The sequence below is a fragment of the Saimiri boliviensis genome, chromosome 10, assembly GCF_048565385.1.
Source record: "Saimiri boliviensis isolate mSaiBol1 chromosome 10, mSaiBol1.pri, whole genome shotgun sequence".
NCBI lineage: Eukaryota > Metazoa > Chordata > Mammalia > Primates > Cebidae > Saimiri > Saimiri boliviensis.
The window spans coordinates 40265363-40283982 of record NC_133458.1 but is presented as its reverse complement, the minus strand read 5'-3'; the positions used below and the strand labels follow the sequence as shown (position 1 = coordinate 40283982).

The 18620-nt window shown below is 38.3% G+C and overlaps 1 protein-coding gene and 1 long non-coding RNA gene across 2 annotated transcripts in view; one reads left to right on the top strand and one right to left on the bottom strand.

Moving 5' to 3' along the window:
- Window positions 1-11402, bottom strand: part of LOC141580053 (uncharacterized) — a 129146-nt gene extending 117744 nt beyond the window's left edge. Inside the window, exon 1 of the long non-coding RNA XR_012512047.1 lies at window positions 9805-11402. This is a non-coding gene — a long non-coding RNA (uncharacterized LOC141580053). The remainder of the gene's footprint in view (window positions 1-9804) is intronic.
- The window catches only part of MET (MET proto-oncogene, receptor tyrosine kinase), a 126725-nt gene that overhangs the window by 6218 nt on the left and 101887 nt on the right, over window positions 1-18620 (top strand). Inside the window, exon 2 of the mRNA XM_003921059.4 lies at window positions 18189-18238. Within this exon, the coding sequence (XP_003921108.2) occupies window positions 18196-18238 (43 nt within the window). The 5' untranslated portion in view covers window positions 18189-18195. The remainder of the gene's footprint in view (window positions 1-18188; window positions 18239-18620) is intronic.

Here is an 18620-nt window from a genome sequence, read left to right as displayed (position 1 = left end):
ACTTGTTTCCTTTAATCCTAAAATCTCAGTGAAATGCCCAAGCTAGCAGCCCTCCTGAAGGCCATTGTGTTAGAAAGGAAGATTATGTACTGTATTTCTTCTCACTATTTTAAATGCAAATATAATAATATATCATGAAACAGTGCACAAACAGTGCACATATTAAGATCAGTGGCCTATTCCTATTATGAAATTATCTCCTACTCCTTGATAGATGGGATTCTAAGGCAGCACCCAGACTCTCAGGTCCCGTTTGAAATTGTATGTTTTTTTAAAAAAAGAATGACTTGGGGAATAACTGTTCAATAAGACCATGGAAGATTTCTAATTTTTAATATTTTATTAAAAATATAAAGAAAAGCATTGAAAGCTGAGACTTTTGAAATAATGTAGTCTTTGCAAGTCAGAGAAAGAGAGAAGTGGTCAATTTGTTATTAGAGATAGGTTGCCTCCTTTGAGGCCTAATCATGTGGGAAAGGAAAACCCAGCCGAGTTTGGGTCCGTAAGACAACTCAACCTAGCTTTAAAAGTAAGTTTTGGCTTTCCTTGGGACCAGAGTGTGTTTAAACCAGCATTTTTGCTCTAAATTTTAAACCTAGGGGCCTTTTAAGGGAAATTTAATCCATGTGTTTTTGATTCACTAAATCTTAAATCATTACCCACAAACTGTATGTCCCTCTAAGCTCTTTGATGTCCAAGAAATCTTTAAAATCATGTAAGGCATTTTTGTTCCAGAAAAATGGGAAGTTGGTTTTTGCTAAGCATCAGAAAACAGCATCCTCAAGAATCTGATTAGGTCTAAAATCCTGCAACCATGACAGTATGGATGTTTGAATCATGCAATATGAAAATTTTAAGTACTTTTTAAAGTCCTTCTTTATCCGTAGTATTCAGTTGTAATGCTTACTAACCTCAAGGAAAATATTTTGACACATTTCTTTGTTTTGTAATATAAATATAAAGCCCAAATATTTATCATTTTATTCTGGCACATAGTAGGTTCTCAGCAAATATTTTGTAGAGTGTTAAAGGAATGATTTTTTCTTTTCCCCAGAAACTTCTAGCTAATATCAGTTCTTCTATTCAATATTGATATCCATCTGTCATACCTTGGAATGGGATCTATTCTGAGTCAGTGACCCCGTTAAACAAATTTTTTAAATAAGCCATCTAACTAAATATATGACATTTATTGAAATTCATTTTGCACCATGAAGCAACTGCCTTGCAAAGAGTGCTGAAAATAGGAAGGAATTTCTGGACTAATTTGATTAAATATTCAGTTGTTGCCATATGCTTTCTGAAAATTGATTTCCCTCCCCCCCACTTTTACTATTCCTGTCATCCTTCCTCCCACCTTGACATGCTTACTGATTGAAAGCTATGCACAGAAAAAGGGCAGGTTGCTTGTATGTATAAGCAAGAGCAGCAAGACCAAACAGGCTTAGAAAACGTAATGCTATAATCACAAGCTGTCATAATATAGGAGAGGGGAGAGAGGAATACTCAACAATAAGAGTGGTGTTGGGTATTGCTCCAAATTACTTGGATGACACATCTTTGAAGTCTATTGTGTGGGGGAAAAGCACCTTCTTGCTGTAGTTAGATTTCCTGTTTGTGAATGTGTATTTTCTGGTAACTAGACTTCCTATAGGAACTCAGCATAGCTTCAAATGCAGTTCAAATGACATGATTAGAGAATGGCTGCTTTGGAGGCACCAGCTCCTTCTCTCTTAAAGAAACAAAACTACCATGCTGAAGCGTAGGCATTGAGATCTTTCTTGATGCCATATTGTGAATTTCTAATGGCTCATCACATTTTATCCTGAGAAAACCCTTTCTGATGAAAACTATGTTGTTCTAGTATCACATTAGCGGTGATCGAATTGGCACTTTCTTATATCTTGAGGGAGCAGGGGGAGTAAAAGGAAAATTATGTTCATATGGTCTTAAAATAGAGATTCTCTTAGGTTAACCTGAAGATTTACTAAATATATTGTCATTACAACTTGTTTTGACATTTAATTTTAGATAGCATTGTACCAGCAGTGACTTATTTATAGTTTTGTTTAGACTTGCCTAATTTTTATTTCACTGGTAGAACCAAACCATCAGTAATAAATCACATATCAGTGTTTTTGTACACATTCATATTTATGTGACTTAAAATTCCAATGTAAAGGTCTCACAACTTGAAAAATGAATGAATGCCTGAGTATTTGAACAGTTGAGAAAATGTAGTTCAATTTAAGAAAGATTTTTTTTTGTGATAATTCTTATGCCATATATAGAAAACAGATAATAAGGGAGAAGGCCTGGAAGTTTGGATGAAATATTGGATCAATGAAGCAAAGGGAGGGGAAAGGTGGGAAGGATATGCTGAAGGGTTATGGGCTTGAGTACACCCTAAGTCATAAAGAGAGTGTAAGAGTGTACCTTTAGGAATCAGGCTGCCTGAATTCTAAGTAGCAAAGAGGCAGGTCAAAATGAGGAACAGGCCAGGTGCAGTGGCTCACTTGTAATCCCAGCATTTTAGGAGGCCAAGGTGGGTGAATTGCTTGAGCTTAGGGGTTTGAGACCAGCCTGGGCAACACAGCAAAACTCCCCTCTTAAAAAAATACAAAAACTAGCTGGACATGGTGGTGCACCCCTGTAGCTCCAGCTACTCAGGAGGCTGAGGTAGGAGGATCACCTGAGCCCAGGAGGCTGATGCTGCAGTGAGCCGAGATCACACCACTGCACTCCAGCTTGGGTGACAAAGAGAGACCCTTTCTCAGAAAAAAAAAAAAAAAAAAAAAAAAAAAGGCAGAGGTTAGGGAGGGTGTGGAATAAAGCAAAGCTCATGGGAAAATGGTAAGGCTCAGGGTGAGCAAAGTCTAAATTTCTGACAACTTGTGTTACATGTGGTTTGATTCTGGGAAAAAACAGACCATCATCTATCCAGTCCTAAATTGAGCCTTTTCGTCGGTCCTCCTCTCAGCTACCAGAAAGAACAGCAGGAATATGTCACAGAAGCAGCAAAAGCTTTCACTCTCAGTGTCAGGGGCATGTCCTAAGTACTCTATTATCTACTCCCAGACACTCTAAATGAAACTTCATTTCCTCTGAGAAAATCAAAATAGAAAAAGAAAACTCAGGCAAATTTATAAAGGTTTTACACCATTTTCATGACTGAAATGTTCTAGCATATTAGCTCATTGTAATCTATAAATTCCTGTTGGGACCGAAAGTTATAGTCCTAAAGCCTTTATTTGTAATCCTTTTCCACTAGGATGTTGTCTGCTGGGGATATAGATTAACTTTCCTTAAGGATATTATCTTGAGACCGTTTCCTTGGGCCTTGACTATACAAAGTTCATAATAGTGTGAATATAGGAATTATGTTTTTCTATTCTAAACACGAATTCAGACAGTGATATAAAGATTTTAGGAAAGCTTCTATCAAGGCCTGCCTTCACTGCCTGTCTTTTTGCTACTCTGAGGGTCTTAGGTGAGCCTGTCATCTAACTCTGCCCTTACTTCAAGCAGAATCCATGTGGCCCCAGTCAGTGGCTACATTGTCCAAAGTGAGCCTGTGGTCTCACAGCTATCTGGTTAATACAAGGATAGCAAACCAATAGAATTGCTTAGAACCTAGGCAAAACTTTGGGCTTAAAATATTGCCTTAGCTATTGTTGTTTTCAGTGAGCATCAAACAGTATGATATTTTAAGTTCTATCGAATTACGTAAAGAAGTAACCAAAGCAGAGATTGTTGGCCAAAAAAAAAAAAAAAACTCCCTCCTAAGAGAAATGAATATGCATTTTGGATTTTTCAAAAATTCCTTTTCTGTCTTGTCAAAATTAAGATATTTCTAAATTTTATTTCAGTATCACTAACATATACTTGGATTATTGTTCATTGAAATCTGTACATCAAAGCCCAGTGATTTTATACATTCTTCTGGTCTTCAAAGAGCTTACCAAAAAAAAAAAAAATTGTTCTTTAAATCACCAGAAAAGTGCAGATAAAATCCCAGACAGTTTCATTAATGACAATGAAAGGTGACAGCCATAGAATCTATGTCATAAGTTGATTAATTATTTTCCAAATGTTATTAAAGATTTTAGACTAATAACTTAGACTGGTATCCAGGATCAAGGTTCCTTCATAATCCCTAAATGGGTTTTAATTTTCAGAGTTAGATGATCATTATATGTGATTCATTTCTTTAACATTATTAGACTGTTGGCTTTATTGAAAAGAGAGCAGAGTATCTGTTTCAATGTGTTTTCTTTTCCCTGAAGTTATTCCTTGCAGAACTCAATAAAACTGGTTTTGAAATAAAAATAATCAAATGCTGGCATTTTCTCTTAATAAAGACTCATAGACTTGATGAATTACATAAACATTACAAGGAATTTACTACAGAGTTCATAATTATGTAACCATTTCATTCCCAAATCTGCCTATGGACAGTCTAGGCATTCAATGAGAATGGGCATTGTGCATTAGTGTAAGGATGACCCGGAGTGAATTTTCATTCTTGTTTTGATTATTTCCCATTTTGCCCAATTCATAGCACCTGCTTCTATTAACCAACAAATCTATTTGCATGGCTCCAGTCCCATTTTTCGCCATGCCCATTGAAGTGATTTCAAACTCTCACCGTTTCTTAAGCTCTTGCATCTTTTGGGCTCCCTTTATTCTCAGTATAAGATCTTCCTTTATATTTTAGAGAGTAAACACGAACCCAAGTGGTTTCCATGTCACTCATTATCACCTCTTTCTGTCTCAAAGGAAGAAGAGTCTTTTCTCTCTCAAAGGATGAAACAGTCTTTTCTACCTAGGTCTTGACCCTGTTCTTCCCCACACCTTCAAGCACCTTCTCCATCTATCCTACTCACCCTGCAACCCTTCCCATCTTTAAAATCTCCCTTGCCATCTTACTTTTTAAAATATATATATTTTAGGCTTAATGGTACATGTGAAGATGTGTTACATAGGTAAACGTGTGTCACAGGGTTTATTTCATTACCAGGTATTAAGCCTAGTCCCCAATAGTTATCTTTTCTGTTCCTCTCCCTTCTCCCACCCTACCCACTCAAGTAGACTCCAGCGTCTGTTGTTTCCTTCTTTGTATCCATAGGTTCTCATCATTTAGCTCCCACTTATAAGTGACAATGTGCAGTATTTGGTTTTCTGTTCCTGTATTAGTTTGCTAAGTATAACAGCCTCCAGCTCCATCCATGTTCCTGCAAAAGACAGGATCTCATTTTTTATGGCTACATAGTATTCCATGGCTTCACTATTTTTCATTCAGCTCCTACTCAACTTACTGACTATTCTAGAAAGAAATAAAATACACACGTCAGACATTTTAGTAGGATCTTGAATACACAATTTCTTTAAGTATTCAGTCCTGTTTTCATCTTACCCTTTAAATAAATAATTCTTGAAAATAAATGTCTAACTTAGTTTCTCTACTTTCTTCATTCTCATTGATTCTTAAGTCATTCAACTCAAGCAGTCTGTTCCATACTCCCAAGAAAGTGTCCTCATTCTAGTCACCAGTACTCTCCTCATGGCCAGATCTTACGGGCACTGGTTTTTATCCCTTTTGACCACTCTGTAGAATTTGACACTATACATTTTATTTCTCCCTTCTTGAAAGTTCTCCTTTAGCTTACCTCTCCACATTTTCTTTGGTTACAATTTTTCTTTTTACCCTTTGGAACATAAAGGTTAGATTCTAGTCTTCTTTAAGGCTCCATCTGAATTCCTCCTTTCTACTTACAAAACACATTCACAGGTGATCTCACCTCAGTGACTTCCAGTACACCAATGGACGAGAGTTCACAAACTGCTCTCTCACTTCCGCTTTTCTCCAGACCACTGCTTTTATGTTGTTGCTTACCTTATAGACTCCTCCACTTAAATGACCAGCAGCTACCTCAGAGTTACTAACTCAACTAATTACTTTTGCTCTCCAAGTCTCCTCTGCCTATTTTCCTTACCTTGGCTTATGATACCCAGACAGACATTTTTTTAGCCACTCTTGGTTTTTCAGTCTCCTCTACAAAATCCATATTGCATTATGCCCACATAATTTTTCTCACTTTAATATCTGTGTACTCTTATCATTCCTTTCTTTCCATAATGCTAGAAACTTTGTCCAGGAACATTCTTTCACATATTAATTGTTCCTGTTGTCCATTCATTCAATAAATGCTTACCAAGTACCATGTAATGACACTATGCTAAGGGCTAAAACTGGAGCTTACGCTTTGATGGGAGACACAGATAAGTTACTGTACAGCATGAGAAAGGCTGAATAAGGGGAAGGTGGGTTTGGTGTTCAGGCATGTGGGAGAGTTCCTAATTCCTTACTAGAGAGTGAGAGAGGCATCAGAGAAGGCTTCCCAGAACCATTACCTAAGATAAGGCTTGAAGAGAGAGGACAACTTATTCATGTGAAGGTGAAGGCAAGAATATCTATAAAGAGGGATCCACATGTGCTAAAACTCAGAGTGGGTGAGCACATGGCTTGCTTCAAGAACTGGAAGAGAGCAGAGTGGCCAGAGCCTGGATTTCTAATAAAGTGATGGTGAGAGGCAAGGCTGGAGAGTGGGGCAGAAGCAAATGATATGCGGCTTGTAAGCTCTGCTAAGGAGTTGACCTTTTGTTTTCAGCAAAGAAGCGACATAGTCAAATTGTCAGTTTAGAAAAATATCTCTGGTATGTTGCGGGGGGGCAGATGATCAGGGTGAGAATGGAGAGGGAAGACCAGTGAGGAAGCTGTTGTAATCCAGGTAAGAAGTGACGCTGCCCTGACCATGGGCGTGGAAGCCACTAAGAAGATGGATATGTTTACAATACTCGTAGGTGGGCATCAAGGATAATGTTCTGGAAACATGGGGCATGTTAGGCCCTGAGGTCAGATACAGAGAGGGAGAGCAGGTTCATGGGAGTAGATGGAGTACCAGAAGGATATCCGACTGCTCCTTCTTGGCCTCTTGTCCCATCTGTCTTTGTCTCCTGGCCTATTAGCTTTGGTGGCCCCAGTGCTCAGTCTTCCTCTCTTCATTCTCTATACTCATCTCCTCGGGGGTCTCCTCCATTCTTGTGGGTTTTCATGCTGTCTACACACTGACAACTTCTTAATTTAAATCTTTATCCCAGATCTTTCTCCTTAACCCCGGGACTCAAATATCCAGCTGTATGCCCAGCATCTCCACTTAGATCCCTAAAAACCATCTGTCAGGCAGGGTGCAGTGGCTCATGCCTCTAATCCCAGACCTTTGGGAGGCTGAGGCGGGTGGATCACTTGAGGTCAGGAATTCGAGACCAGCCTGGCCAACACGGTGAAACCTTGTCTGTACTGAAAATATGAATATTAGCCAGGCATGGTGTGTGCCTGTAATACCAGCTACTCGGGAGGCTGAGGCAGGAGAATCATTTGAACTTGGGAGGCAGAGGTTGCAGTGAGCCAAGATGGCACCATTGCACTCCAGCCTGGGGGACAGAGCAAAACTCCATGTCAAAATAAAAATAAAAAAATAAAATCTCCGTCATGGGCAAAACTACACTCCTGATCTACTCATATCCCACAAACTTGCTTCACCAACTAGAGTCTGCATGTTGGTAACTGACAAAGACATTCTCTCCATTAAAAAAGTCAAAATCCTTGGAATATTCTCGACTCCTTTTTTTTCTCACATGCCTCGGATGTAACTCCATCAGTAAATTTGGATGGAGTTTGATCTGAGGCATGTGACAAAATAGTTTGCTCTGTCTTCAAAATAACCAGAATTCAGCCACATCTCCTCACTCTCTCCTTTCTCCTTGGCCCAGGCCACCAGGATTCATCTCCTGGAACACCACAGGAGCCTCCCAACTGGCCTCGCTGCTCCACCTTTGCCCTGAACTGCTTCCCCCCAGCCACTAGCAGTCTTCTCTCCCACGAGATGGAGGTGATTACCTTCCAACATAATCCCCCCTTGTTCACTTGTTCAACACCTTGCAATGACTCTCCATCTCACTCCAATAAAAACCTGAATCTCCCAGGGACCTGAGAGGTCTTAGATGCTCTGATTCTTTGCCCTCTCTGATCTCAGCTCCCGGTCACCAAAGTCCAGGCTTACTGGCCCCCTTGCTGTGCTTCAAATATACCAGCCATGCTCTTAGTTCTTCCTTCTTGCCTCTGCTCTGAAATCTCTTTTCGCGTCTCAGACAGCTGGGTACACAAAAGCTATCTTCCCAATTTCCAAGCTACAAACCTATCCCTCTACCTTTCTTCCAGGCAGTTCTGATACCCCAACCCTGCTTTTTGTTTTTCTCTGTAATGCACATCAACTTAGAAAACACTACATGATTACCTTGTTATGGGTATTAATCATTGCCCCCAGCTAAAAAATAAATTCCACAAGAGCAGGGGTGTTGCGTTTTGTTTATGAATCTATACCAAGCATCTGATGCATAGGAGGATCCCAATAAATATTTGTTAAATTTGGCCTTAAATAGCTATTGGATAGGCAAAAGCGACATTTGAGAGATGGATTTCAGGATTCTCTGGAGACCCTTCAACAAAACATACAAAACTTTCTGTGATGTGGTTGCAGCCTAATTTTATACCTTCCTCCACTGTCACCCCAGCCCACCTGGCCTCTATGCTAATTGCAGCTTCCTGGACAACCCTGCACCTTCTCCCCAGGTGCCTGTGTGTGAGTCCACTCCACCCAAAATGTCTGGTTGCCTACCTCAGCTGCACCTGAGCAACTCTAACTTATCCTGCAAGACATAGCTCAAGCAGTATCCCCTCTGAAATACTCATCAGCCCCACTTTCTGTCTACAGAGTTAGTTCTTCTTCCCTCTGCTGCTCCAGTGACATGCTCATACCTTTACAGCACAGCCTGGGAGTACTGCAGGTGGAAGGGAAGATTCCCAATCAAGGGGCAGCAACCGTATTTTTGGAAAAGTTACTTCTTTTAATTTCTTGCCCTCTCTTCTCTCTTCTGTTTCTCTCCTCTCCCATAAACACACATATTGCCTGTATACACACAACCTGCCCTGAATTGATTTTCCTTGAATTGATGAGTTACGTAAATGAGATCCTAAGTACAGTTGTTTTCAGGTTCTCCTAACCTTTCGCTTTATTGATTTTTTAAGGATCCAGAGTGTTTACTGAGTTTCAGAAATTGAATTCTGTAATTATTTTTCTGTACTATCCTAGTTTTACAAGAATCCATTTGCTCAGCATTCTCTATTCATTTGAAAGTATTTAAGATTTTTGTACAAAGTTTCGCTTGATTCTTTATTTTCTGGCAACATATTTATCTCAACATAATGCTATTTATATGGTTTTAATTCTTCCAACACTGTTAGAATTGCATTATGCTCTCTCAGCAAATCCACATCTATACAAAATATGGCCAGGTTTGGCTATTCCTTCACATTCACAGCATTCTCATGACTTCTAACAGTTCTTGTCTACTTTGCCTATAAATCCATAAGACAATGTCATATACTGACAACTTTGATCTTGAAAAAGAGACCTTAGTTCATTCCAGGGCCAGCGTCTACTTGCAAACATTGATTTCCAAGAAAATTTCTCAGGTGTGAGCAAAATAAGCTAATTAAATTCAGAACTAAGAGAAAATAGTGTTACAAGGAACTCCCACCTCATTCAAACGCTCTGCATTTTGGGACTAGAAGGGGCCTGGCCTTTGGCACCCACATGCCTCTCCCCTTGTCTCTCTATCCCTGGGTGCTGATTTCTCTTTCTTTATGTGACAGCCACTATGAAAAGAATGGGGTTCACCCACCACCTGCATTCCTCCACAGCCATTTGATGTCTGCTTTCAATAACACCAGAGGAAACTGATCAGTCATATAAATCCAATCATGAGCACAGTTCCTCGTTTGGAATTGTACCATGCCTTATGCCGAGGACATTTTCAAACAAGGAGGGAATATCTGATTCATTCGTGAGTAATGTAACAGCTTCCTCTCCAACTTGCCTCCCTTCAGCGGTTCACATTCTGACTGTTCAGTCAGTTTATCCTTTCCCAATCCTGTATTTGAATGCAACTGGCAAAGGTTGCTTGGCTGATTTTTTTTTTTTAATATATAGACTTGGAAAGATTTTTCTCAAATGTGACTTGTGGATTTATGGTATTCAGTGTTCCTGGATTAATTGAACAAAAACTGGTAACACTGTTATACAATCAGAATTACAAAATTATGTCCATCCATTTGGCTGAAAAATATGAAAAAAAAATACTTTTGTAGGTTTTCATGCATTTCAGCACTTTCTTACTATTAGGGAAATTCAACCTTCACATTTTCAAGGGCAATGAAACATTCTTGTCTCACCTACAGTTTATTAATGGGAAGAAAGCCCATCTGTCAATCAGGGCTCTGACAGTTCAATGTATTTCCTGAACAATATTTTTTAGATTATGTACACTGGTTAAAAACAAATGTCCATTTATTCTTATTTCCCACAAGTTGAGTATTTTCAACCATTCTTAAAAGGACAAAGATGTTTTCTGACAGAATATGAATTTATAAAGGACAATCTTGAGAATATAATGGCATTCTATTCTTTTTATCTTTACTTTTGCCATATCAGAGTTGGACAATGGTCTCAATCATATGTTACAACTAGAAAATGCACAGTTGGCTTTTTGTTATGCTAAGAATCAGTCATTTTTAAATGATTATCAGACTAAGAGGGGATGCAAAAGTGGATACAAAAATGAATAAAAGCACTATCTGCCAAAGAAACAACATTTGTGTAATAATTAAGAAACTGTTTAGAGCACCCTCTGGAAACATTAATTATAACACATGCAAATTATTCCTGTATGAAGCTTAACTTGTTTATCTCCTATAGCCACCTGTATTTGAATTTTTTAATAAGCTCATTTATTATAAATAAAACATGAAAATCAATCTGGGAATACTTTTTCTGTTTCAGAAATTTCATGTAAGTGACAGGCTGCAACATACAATACAACTTATAGGGGGAAAAATGTACCTTTACTCCTTTCACATAGTTATACCTTCATCTGATACTGGAAGCCATCTGTCAGAAACTTTTAAAACATGTTTTAGATGCACAGCAGCTAACCCAAAAGAAAAAATGCTATACAGTTTTGCAATACATGTATGCCACAGAAACGTTAAAAAACGTTCTACCCCAACAGATAAATAGGTTTGGCCCAAATCTTTCTAATCTCAGTTTTGTGGGTAAAATAGGTGACTTTTTCCTAATTTTTTTCCATTTGCTGACAACTAGAATTGCCATATAAAATACCATCATGGGACATACTTATGTTAAACAAATTATCCACTGTTTATCTGAAATTCAAATTTAATTCAGCATCCTATATCTTTACTTGCTGAAGATAGTTGGGATATGGGCTTACTCTTTTTTTTTTTTTTTTTTTTTTTTTTTTTTTTGAGACAGAGTCTGACTCTGTCATCCATGCTGGAGTGCAGTGGTGTGACCATGGTTCACTGAAGCCTCAGCCTTCCTGGCTCAAGTGATCCTCCCACCTCAGCCTCCCCGGTAGCTGGGACCACAGGCACATATCACCATGACCAGCTAATTTTTTTTTTTTTTTTTTTTTTTTTTTTTTTTTTTTTTTTGTAGAGATGAGGTTTTCCCAGGCTGGTCTCAAACTCCTGAACTCAAGAAATTATCTGGCCTCAGCCTCCCAAACTGCTGGGATTGTAGGCGTGAGTCACTGCCTCTTTTTTAAAGAGTTAAAATACCGGTTCCTATTTGTTTTACTTCTCTAGTATGGAAGGCCCTTACTGTGGCCTCTGTCTTGGAGGGCAATTTTTGAAGGACTTCAAGAACTTGAACCAGGATTAGAAGAAAACCACAAGATGGCTAAAGGGTGGGAAAATAAGAAATAACACTATTTAAACTGTAGATAAGAGGACTAAAGTGATGAAACAGTCACCAGGTATTTGGAGTGGTCTCACCCCAGGGACTGTGCCAACTTCCTCATTTTTATGAGGGCAGGCAAAAACTGGCCAAAACACAAGTTAGGATAATAAGCATCGTAGCTACATTTATTGAATGCTAGGGTGTGCTGCATAACTGAATGACAGTGTTTCTCACAGTTTACCTCCAACTCTCATGGCCAACCCATAAGATGTGTACCATTAACCCCATGTTTTGAACAAAAGAAACTGACACTCAAGTCAGAAGGCATGTCAGTGGTAAAGGCCAGATTCACATCCGTCTAAGTCTGTCTGACACTAAAGCCCACACTCTCTCCACCTTGTCTCTTGGGAAGAATATTATAAAGCATGTGGTCAAGCAATCTAGTCTGTAAATATTAAAAATAGTTGTCTCCTGTGTGTTTTGAGGTCATTTACATGTGATTATACCAAAGAACAGTTGAATGAGCTGAAAAATTCTGATGATTCCCCCGTCCCTTCGATTCACTGTTAGAAACCATCATCAAGGTAGTGTCTGGCTACAACAGAAGGGATTTTTGACACGGTGTATTGTTTCATCTTTTTAAAATCAGTGTCGGCTCTTTTGATAATCATAACACTAACTGTTCAGTTTTTAGGCATAAGAATCAAACATTCAACTAAGCATGCTTAAAAATGTGCTTTCAGCCCAGTAGATATATCCACTTTTCCACTTAGGTTACACCTTTAGATTTCGGAATTTATCCTGTTATCTTCAAATCCAACGGACTGTACACTCCTTGAGGGAAGAAACTCTCAGTATCTCATCAAGTACACAGCATGCAATGGGTGATCCCAAATACTTGATTAATACCATCTGATATATGTAATATGACTCTTCATAAACAGTGAGTGTTTATAAATACAGTATTCTAAATGTCATCAGGAATCGTTCATTGGAATTTTAACTTTATGTTAATGGGCCTACTTTTAAAGTTAATCGAAATAATATAAAAGTGGACAGGGCTAAGATTTTTCCTTAAGATTTCACTCTGGCAAGTCTTCCTTGAGATTTAGCCATGGCTGTTTTTATGACTCTAATTTCCTTAATATGGGGCCTCAGCCACATTCCATCATCATAAATCCCTTTTATGTACTTAAAAGCAATGTTGAAATATTTTCTAGTTTTTTATCTTAACTCTTCACTTAGATCCATTATTTTCATTTTGAGATTATCTTATATAAATATTATAGAAGATCTTGGAATTATATAATAAGAAAAGCTAGTATACTACCTCAGAAATCTTAACTAATTGATATGTTCCCCAATGCAATATGGAACATATAGAGTAATTATTCAAGCAAGTAAAGAGATCATCTTTGTCTGAATTACTGGAATATTTTACATAAAGTTGGCTTTATGCACTTCACTTTGTGTTTAAACTCAAGAATGTGGTATTTTCTACTGGACATTGTTAGCTCAGGACTTTTTCAGGAGCAAAGAATAAAAGAATCATTATTAAACTTATTTTAAAGAAGAAATAAGGAAGAAAAGAAGAAATTTTACTGGATCCCCTTAGCTTAAGACATGGCTGGACACAGATGCTCAATCACATCAGGACTCTGGGCTCTCTCTGTATCTGGGCTCTCTGGCCTCTTGGGTCAGTTTCATGCTCAGGTGGGCTTTCTCCATGTAGTGGCAAAGATGGGCATCAGACATCCCAAGTTAACATCATCTTTAGTGCTCATGCTCTCAGAAGCAAAGATACCCTCTCCCAGCATCCATATTAAATCCCAAAAGAGCTTCTCTTTGGCCTTGCTTTGGCTACACACTCACCCCTGACCAAGCTCCCTGTCAAGAGATTAGAGTTAATTGAAAGGCCAGCCTGGTTTGCACACTCATTCTGTGTTGAAAGATGTAGACTGTGTGATTGACATTCCCAACGGATAGGAGAAGGAGAGTTTTCAAAAGAGTTGCCAGTGTGGCCAGGCACGGTGGCTCACGCTTGTAATCCCAGCACTTCGGGAGGCCGAGGTGGGTGGATCACCTGAGGTCAGGAGTTCAAGACCAGCCTGGCCAACATGGAGAAACCCCGTCTCTAAAAAAAAAAATAATAATAATAAAAAAAAATAATAATAATAATAATAATTTTAAGAATTTTAAAAAAGAGTTGCCAGTGTAAGAGACAGTAGATTCCGGGCAAGTAAAAAGAAGTGTTTATTAAAATACTATGCCTTTGTAATAAAAATATTTTGCAGGAAATGCAAATAATTTAAAACAATTCGGTAAGCACCATACATTTTAAAACAATTAGAAATACACTCAGAAGAACTGAATTGCTTGTTTAGTACATTTTAGATAATATTTTCTCCTCTTTGAACCTCACTTTTGTCATCTGGAAACATGGGAATAATGCTTACCTTATAATCATGATTAGAAGAGATGATGGAACTGATCATATCTCGTGCACTGTAAAGTGCTAGCTTCATAGTTGTAAATTATGACCTCTAAGAAAATTAATTTCTAAAGAAAGCAAAATTATCCATGTCAAGGTTTAGAAAGTCTCTCTCTTAAAAAAAAAATTTATTCTATTACCCTTGTTGGGTTTTTTCCTGAGGAATCAGGGTTTGAATACAATATACATAGGCTCTGCAATGTTTTTATGATGAGGACAGTAATAGTGTTGGCAGGTACTCAACGAATACTTAGAGATTTAAATGTATTGCTATATTTCTGGGAAATGAAAAGACCAATGTAAGCTACTTGAATGAGAAAACTAAAGGTAGGCAGATGGTGGACAAATCAAGTTGCTGATTTTAAAGGTAGGCTGAGCTGATATTTGTAGCTGTTAATAACATAGATGTCTTCTTTAAAGGAAGTACTCCTAAATAGCAATAGTTTCATGGCCAAGGTGCCATTAAGATGATCACTCCCAGGAAATGTTTTGCCAGTGACATTGCCTTAAACTTTCATCTGAAATGAAATAAAGAAATGTTTTATAGGTGATTCATTTTTACCTGATATGTGTACATTTTAAGAGAATGAATTAGTCAGTCTGTTTGAATCATCTTTATGTGTTCCTTTTAGTAAGGAACCTCAAGTTGGTTAAATGGCTAGCACTAGATAGCAAAAATAACAGAAACAGTGAAAAGACAGTCTATATTGAAAGCCTGATCCAGACACATCATGGGGGGATAAATGTATCAAGACAAAAATACATGAAAAGTGAAAGTATTTCTGGAATATTTCACTACCAATATAAATATTAAAATGCTCACACAGCTATATCTGGCAAGTTATATAGAAGAGGAAGTGAAAGCAATATATGCCAAGTCAATGGCATTGGTATAAAATATAATCATAGAGGAACAATCTCAGAGTTGAGAATTATTAGAATTGGAAAATACTTTGAAGTTCTTTAGTTCCACCCAGGAGAATGCCATTAAATATTTAATAAACATCCCCCTATGGGCTTTAATAACAAGCCCTGATTTGTAGTGTTTGCCAATTTCTACTGTGTCAGCATACCCACCATGGCTGATTTCAGGCTACCAAGATGAGGTCACTGAAACGCAAGTTGGGAAGAGATGCACATAGTAGGCTGTCCTGAGCCAGCACCAGAGGCCTTCAGCACACAGCTGGTTCAGCACTGTAATTTTCAAATAAGAAAGCAGTTGATGCCAAAGAAGTTGGGTGACTTGCTTTGGGTCATACAAATAACCAGCTCCACTGCCTCAACTAAAACTAGGTCCTCTCCAGTGTTTGACCTCAGAATTGTGAATGCCTTATGAGGAAAGCACCATGATTAATTGACTGGTAAGCCCACGTGACTTTTTATCCTGGTTAAGTTCCCCTTTAAGGGCCTCTATAGACATTTCCACATTGAGTTTAAACTATAGTCTGTCTATGTCCACTACTCACCTGAGAGCTCACTGACATTTGGAAAATGTTTTATCTTTGTATCTTCAGCGCTCTGTATGGTATCTGACACTAAGATGCTCATAAGTATTTGTGGGGGACATGTACAAACAATAGAGAACATGTATTGACCTACTGTGTGCCGGTAGTGTTCTTAGTGATTTACATGCATTAGCTCATTGAATCCTTAGAATAAGTCTCACAAATGAGGTAGGTACTATAATCATAATCATGCCATATTTTAGATGAGAAAATAGAGGCTTAGTTTTATTTGCCCAAGGTAACATAGACAGTGATTGGATTCAAACCCTACAATCTAGCCCAGTGCCTACGCACTTGTCCTCTCAGCTGTCACTCATTTAACTAGCAGTAATCGTAGTGCCTACCTCAGCCAAATACTTCTAAAAGATCTCTCTCTTTTCCTTAGGAAGGACACAAAATGTTTCCTAGAAAAGATCTGATCTGACCAACACACACCTTTGTTAATGGGGAAGGGCCTTTATTAAACGGGAATGATCAAGGAAATGGGGCATTTTCGGTGATTCCATTTTCTCATTATCTGAGGTTTAAACAGAAACCCATATTTTAATTAAAAATTCTGTTGTCAACAATGAGCCCTAGTCCCATTTTTTTCTTTAATTAAAAAAAGTTAACCTTCTTTGATTCATTAACTTGAAAAATGGCATCACCATATGGCAACAGATAATATAAAGAAGGTGTAGGAGACTAAGGTACTAACTGCAACTGTGTTCTGCAAGGGTTTTTCTTTAAATAGAAAATATATTCTCCGTCGCCGGCCGCGGTGGCTCACGCCTGTAATCCCAACACTTTGGGAGGTCGAGGCGGGTGGATCATGAGGTCAAGAGATCGAGACCATCCTGGTCAACATGGTGAAACCCCGTCTCTACTAAAAATACAAAAAATTAGCTGGGCATAGTGGTGCGTGCCTGTAATCCCAGCTACTCAGGAGGCTGAGGCAGGAGAATTGCCTGAACCCGGGAGGCGGAGGTTGCGGTGAGCCGAGATCGCACCATTGCACTCCAGCCTGGGTAATGAGCAAAACTCTGTCTCAAAAAAAAAAAAAAAAAAAAAAAAAAAAAAAAAAAAGAAAAAGAAAATATTTTCTCCTTCCCCACTGATTTTCCATCTCATCAAATGAAATAACAAAAAGCCTATTTCTACATGTGTACGTTTTCTTGGATTCTTGTCCAGTGAGGTTTAGTATAGTGTGTGACTTATGTGCCAACCTTAAGATATGAACCTTATTTTTAAAACATAATATAATATCTTTAACATATATATTTTTTGAGACTGAGTCTTGCTCTGTCACCAGGCTAGAGTGCAGTGGCGTGATCTCTGTTACTGCAACCTCTGACTCCCTGGTTCAAACGATGATTCTCCTGCATCAGCCTCCCAAGTAGCTGAGATCACAGGCACATATCACCACACCTAGCTAATTTTTGTATTTTTAGTAGAGATGGGGCTTCACCATGTTGGCCAGGATATCTCAATCTGCTGACCTCATGAATCTCCCGCCTCAGCCTCCCAAAGTGCTGGGATTACAGATTATTTTGAGGGCTCCTTCAAAAAGCCTAGAAGAAAAAAAATCTCTCACACTTTGTACTGCATTAATGGACAGTAACTAACATGAAAATTGGTTATATTACTTTTCTCCCTTCTGGCAATAATAATTCATTTGTTTCCTTTCTTACATTATCATTTCTACAGAAAATAGAGCAGTAAATTATTTTTTAGGCTCAATTTTATTAGATATACTGATACCATATTGAAAAGTGCAGTTAATTTTTCACATATTTATTTTTCCCATTATGCTATAGATGGCTTAGATACATATTTGCAGTTGGTTTACAGTTTGTATTTGCCTGCTAGGAGAGCAATTTGTTCCTAATCCTTTTCTTCTATTCCTTGTTATTCTCTCTACCAGCACCAAAAATTTACTAGTACGTTACAAAACAATGAGAATTACAGATAAAATAGCAAACATTTATATATACTTTATATTGATCAAAGCATTTTCAGAGATGAGATCTCTTTTTGATCCTTAAGATAGTCATGTGAGAATATCAGACCCTGGGACTCAGAGGTGGATGATTGCCTGGAGTCACACAGCTAGAGAGAGAAAGGGCTAACATCAGAGGTCTGATTGTCTGACTTCTGTTCTAGTGCATGCTCCCACCTCGCTTAGGAAGCTGCTTTGGTATAGTGAAGCACTTGGCGGCATGGATGTGTTCTTGTTAGCCAGATGTGAAATTGAATCCTGGTTCTAACTGTGTGATTTTAGCAAGTTTGCTTATCTAGAAGAGGAGGATAATAATACTTCCTTCTTCACAGGGCGTTGATGAAGAGTAAATCAAAGGCTTTAGCAGAATGCCTCTCACATGGTAAGCACTCAATACATGTTCTTGTTATTTTTATTATTACGTGGCTTATACCTCTCCCAGTGCTTGGCTTTACTGAGGTTTCATCTTGCCCCCTGGTCCAACTGCAGTCCTCTAGCTTTGCTTATCCCTTCATAGCCTGCATCCCCAATCAGATGGCTTCATTTGGACCCTGAAAATTATTGTGCCCTTGACCCTCTGCTCTGGCTTCTTCCATCTTTCATGAATATGAAGAGGACATCACAGCATGTACTAATGGTATCTCCTCTTACAGGAACTCACAGAGTTACCAAGTCATCCTTTCATTCATTTCTTGCTGACCTCATTTTGCATACCTGCTGTAGTCATGCTAAACCTCTTCCTTCAGTCTGACACCTCTGGATCT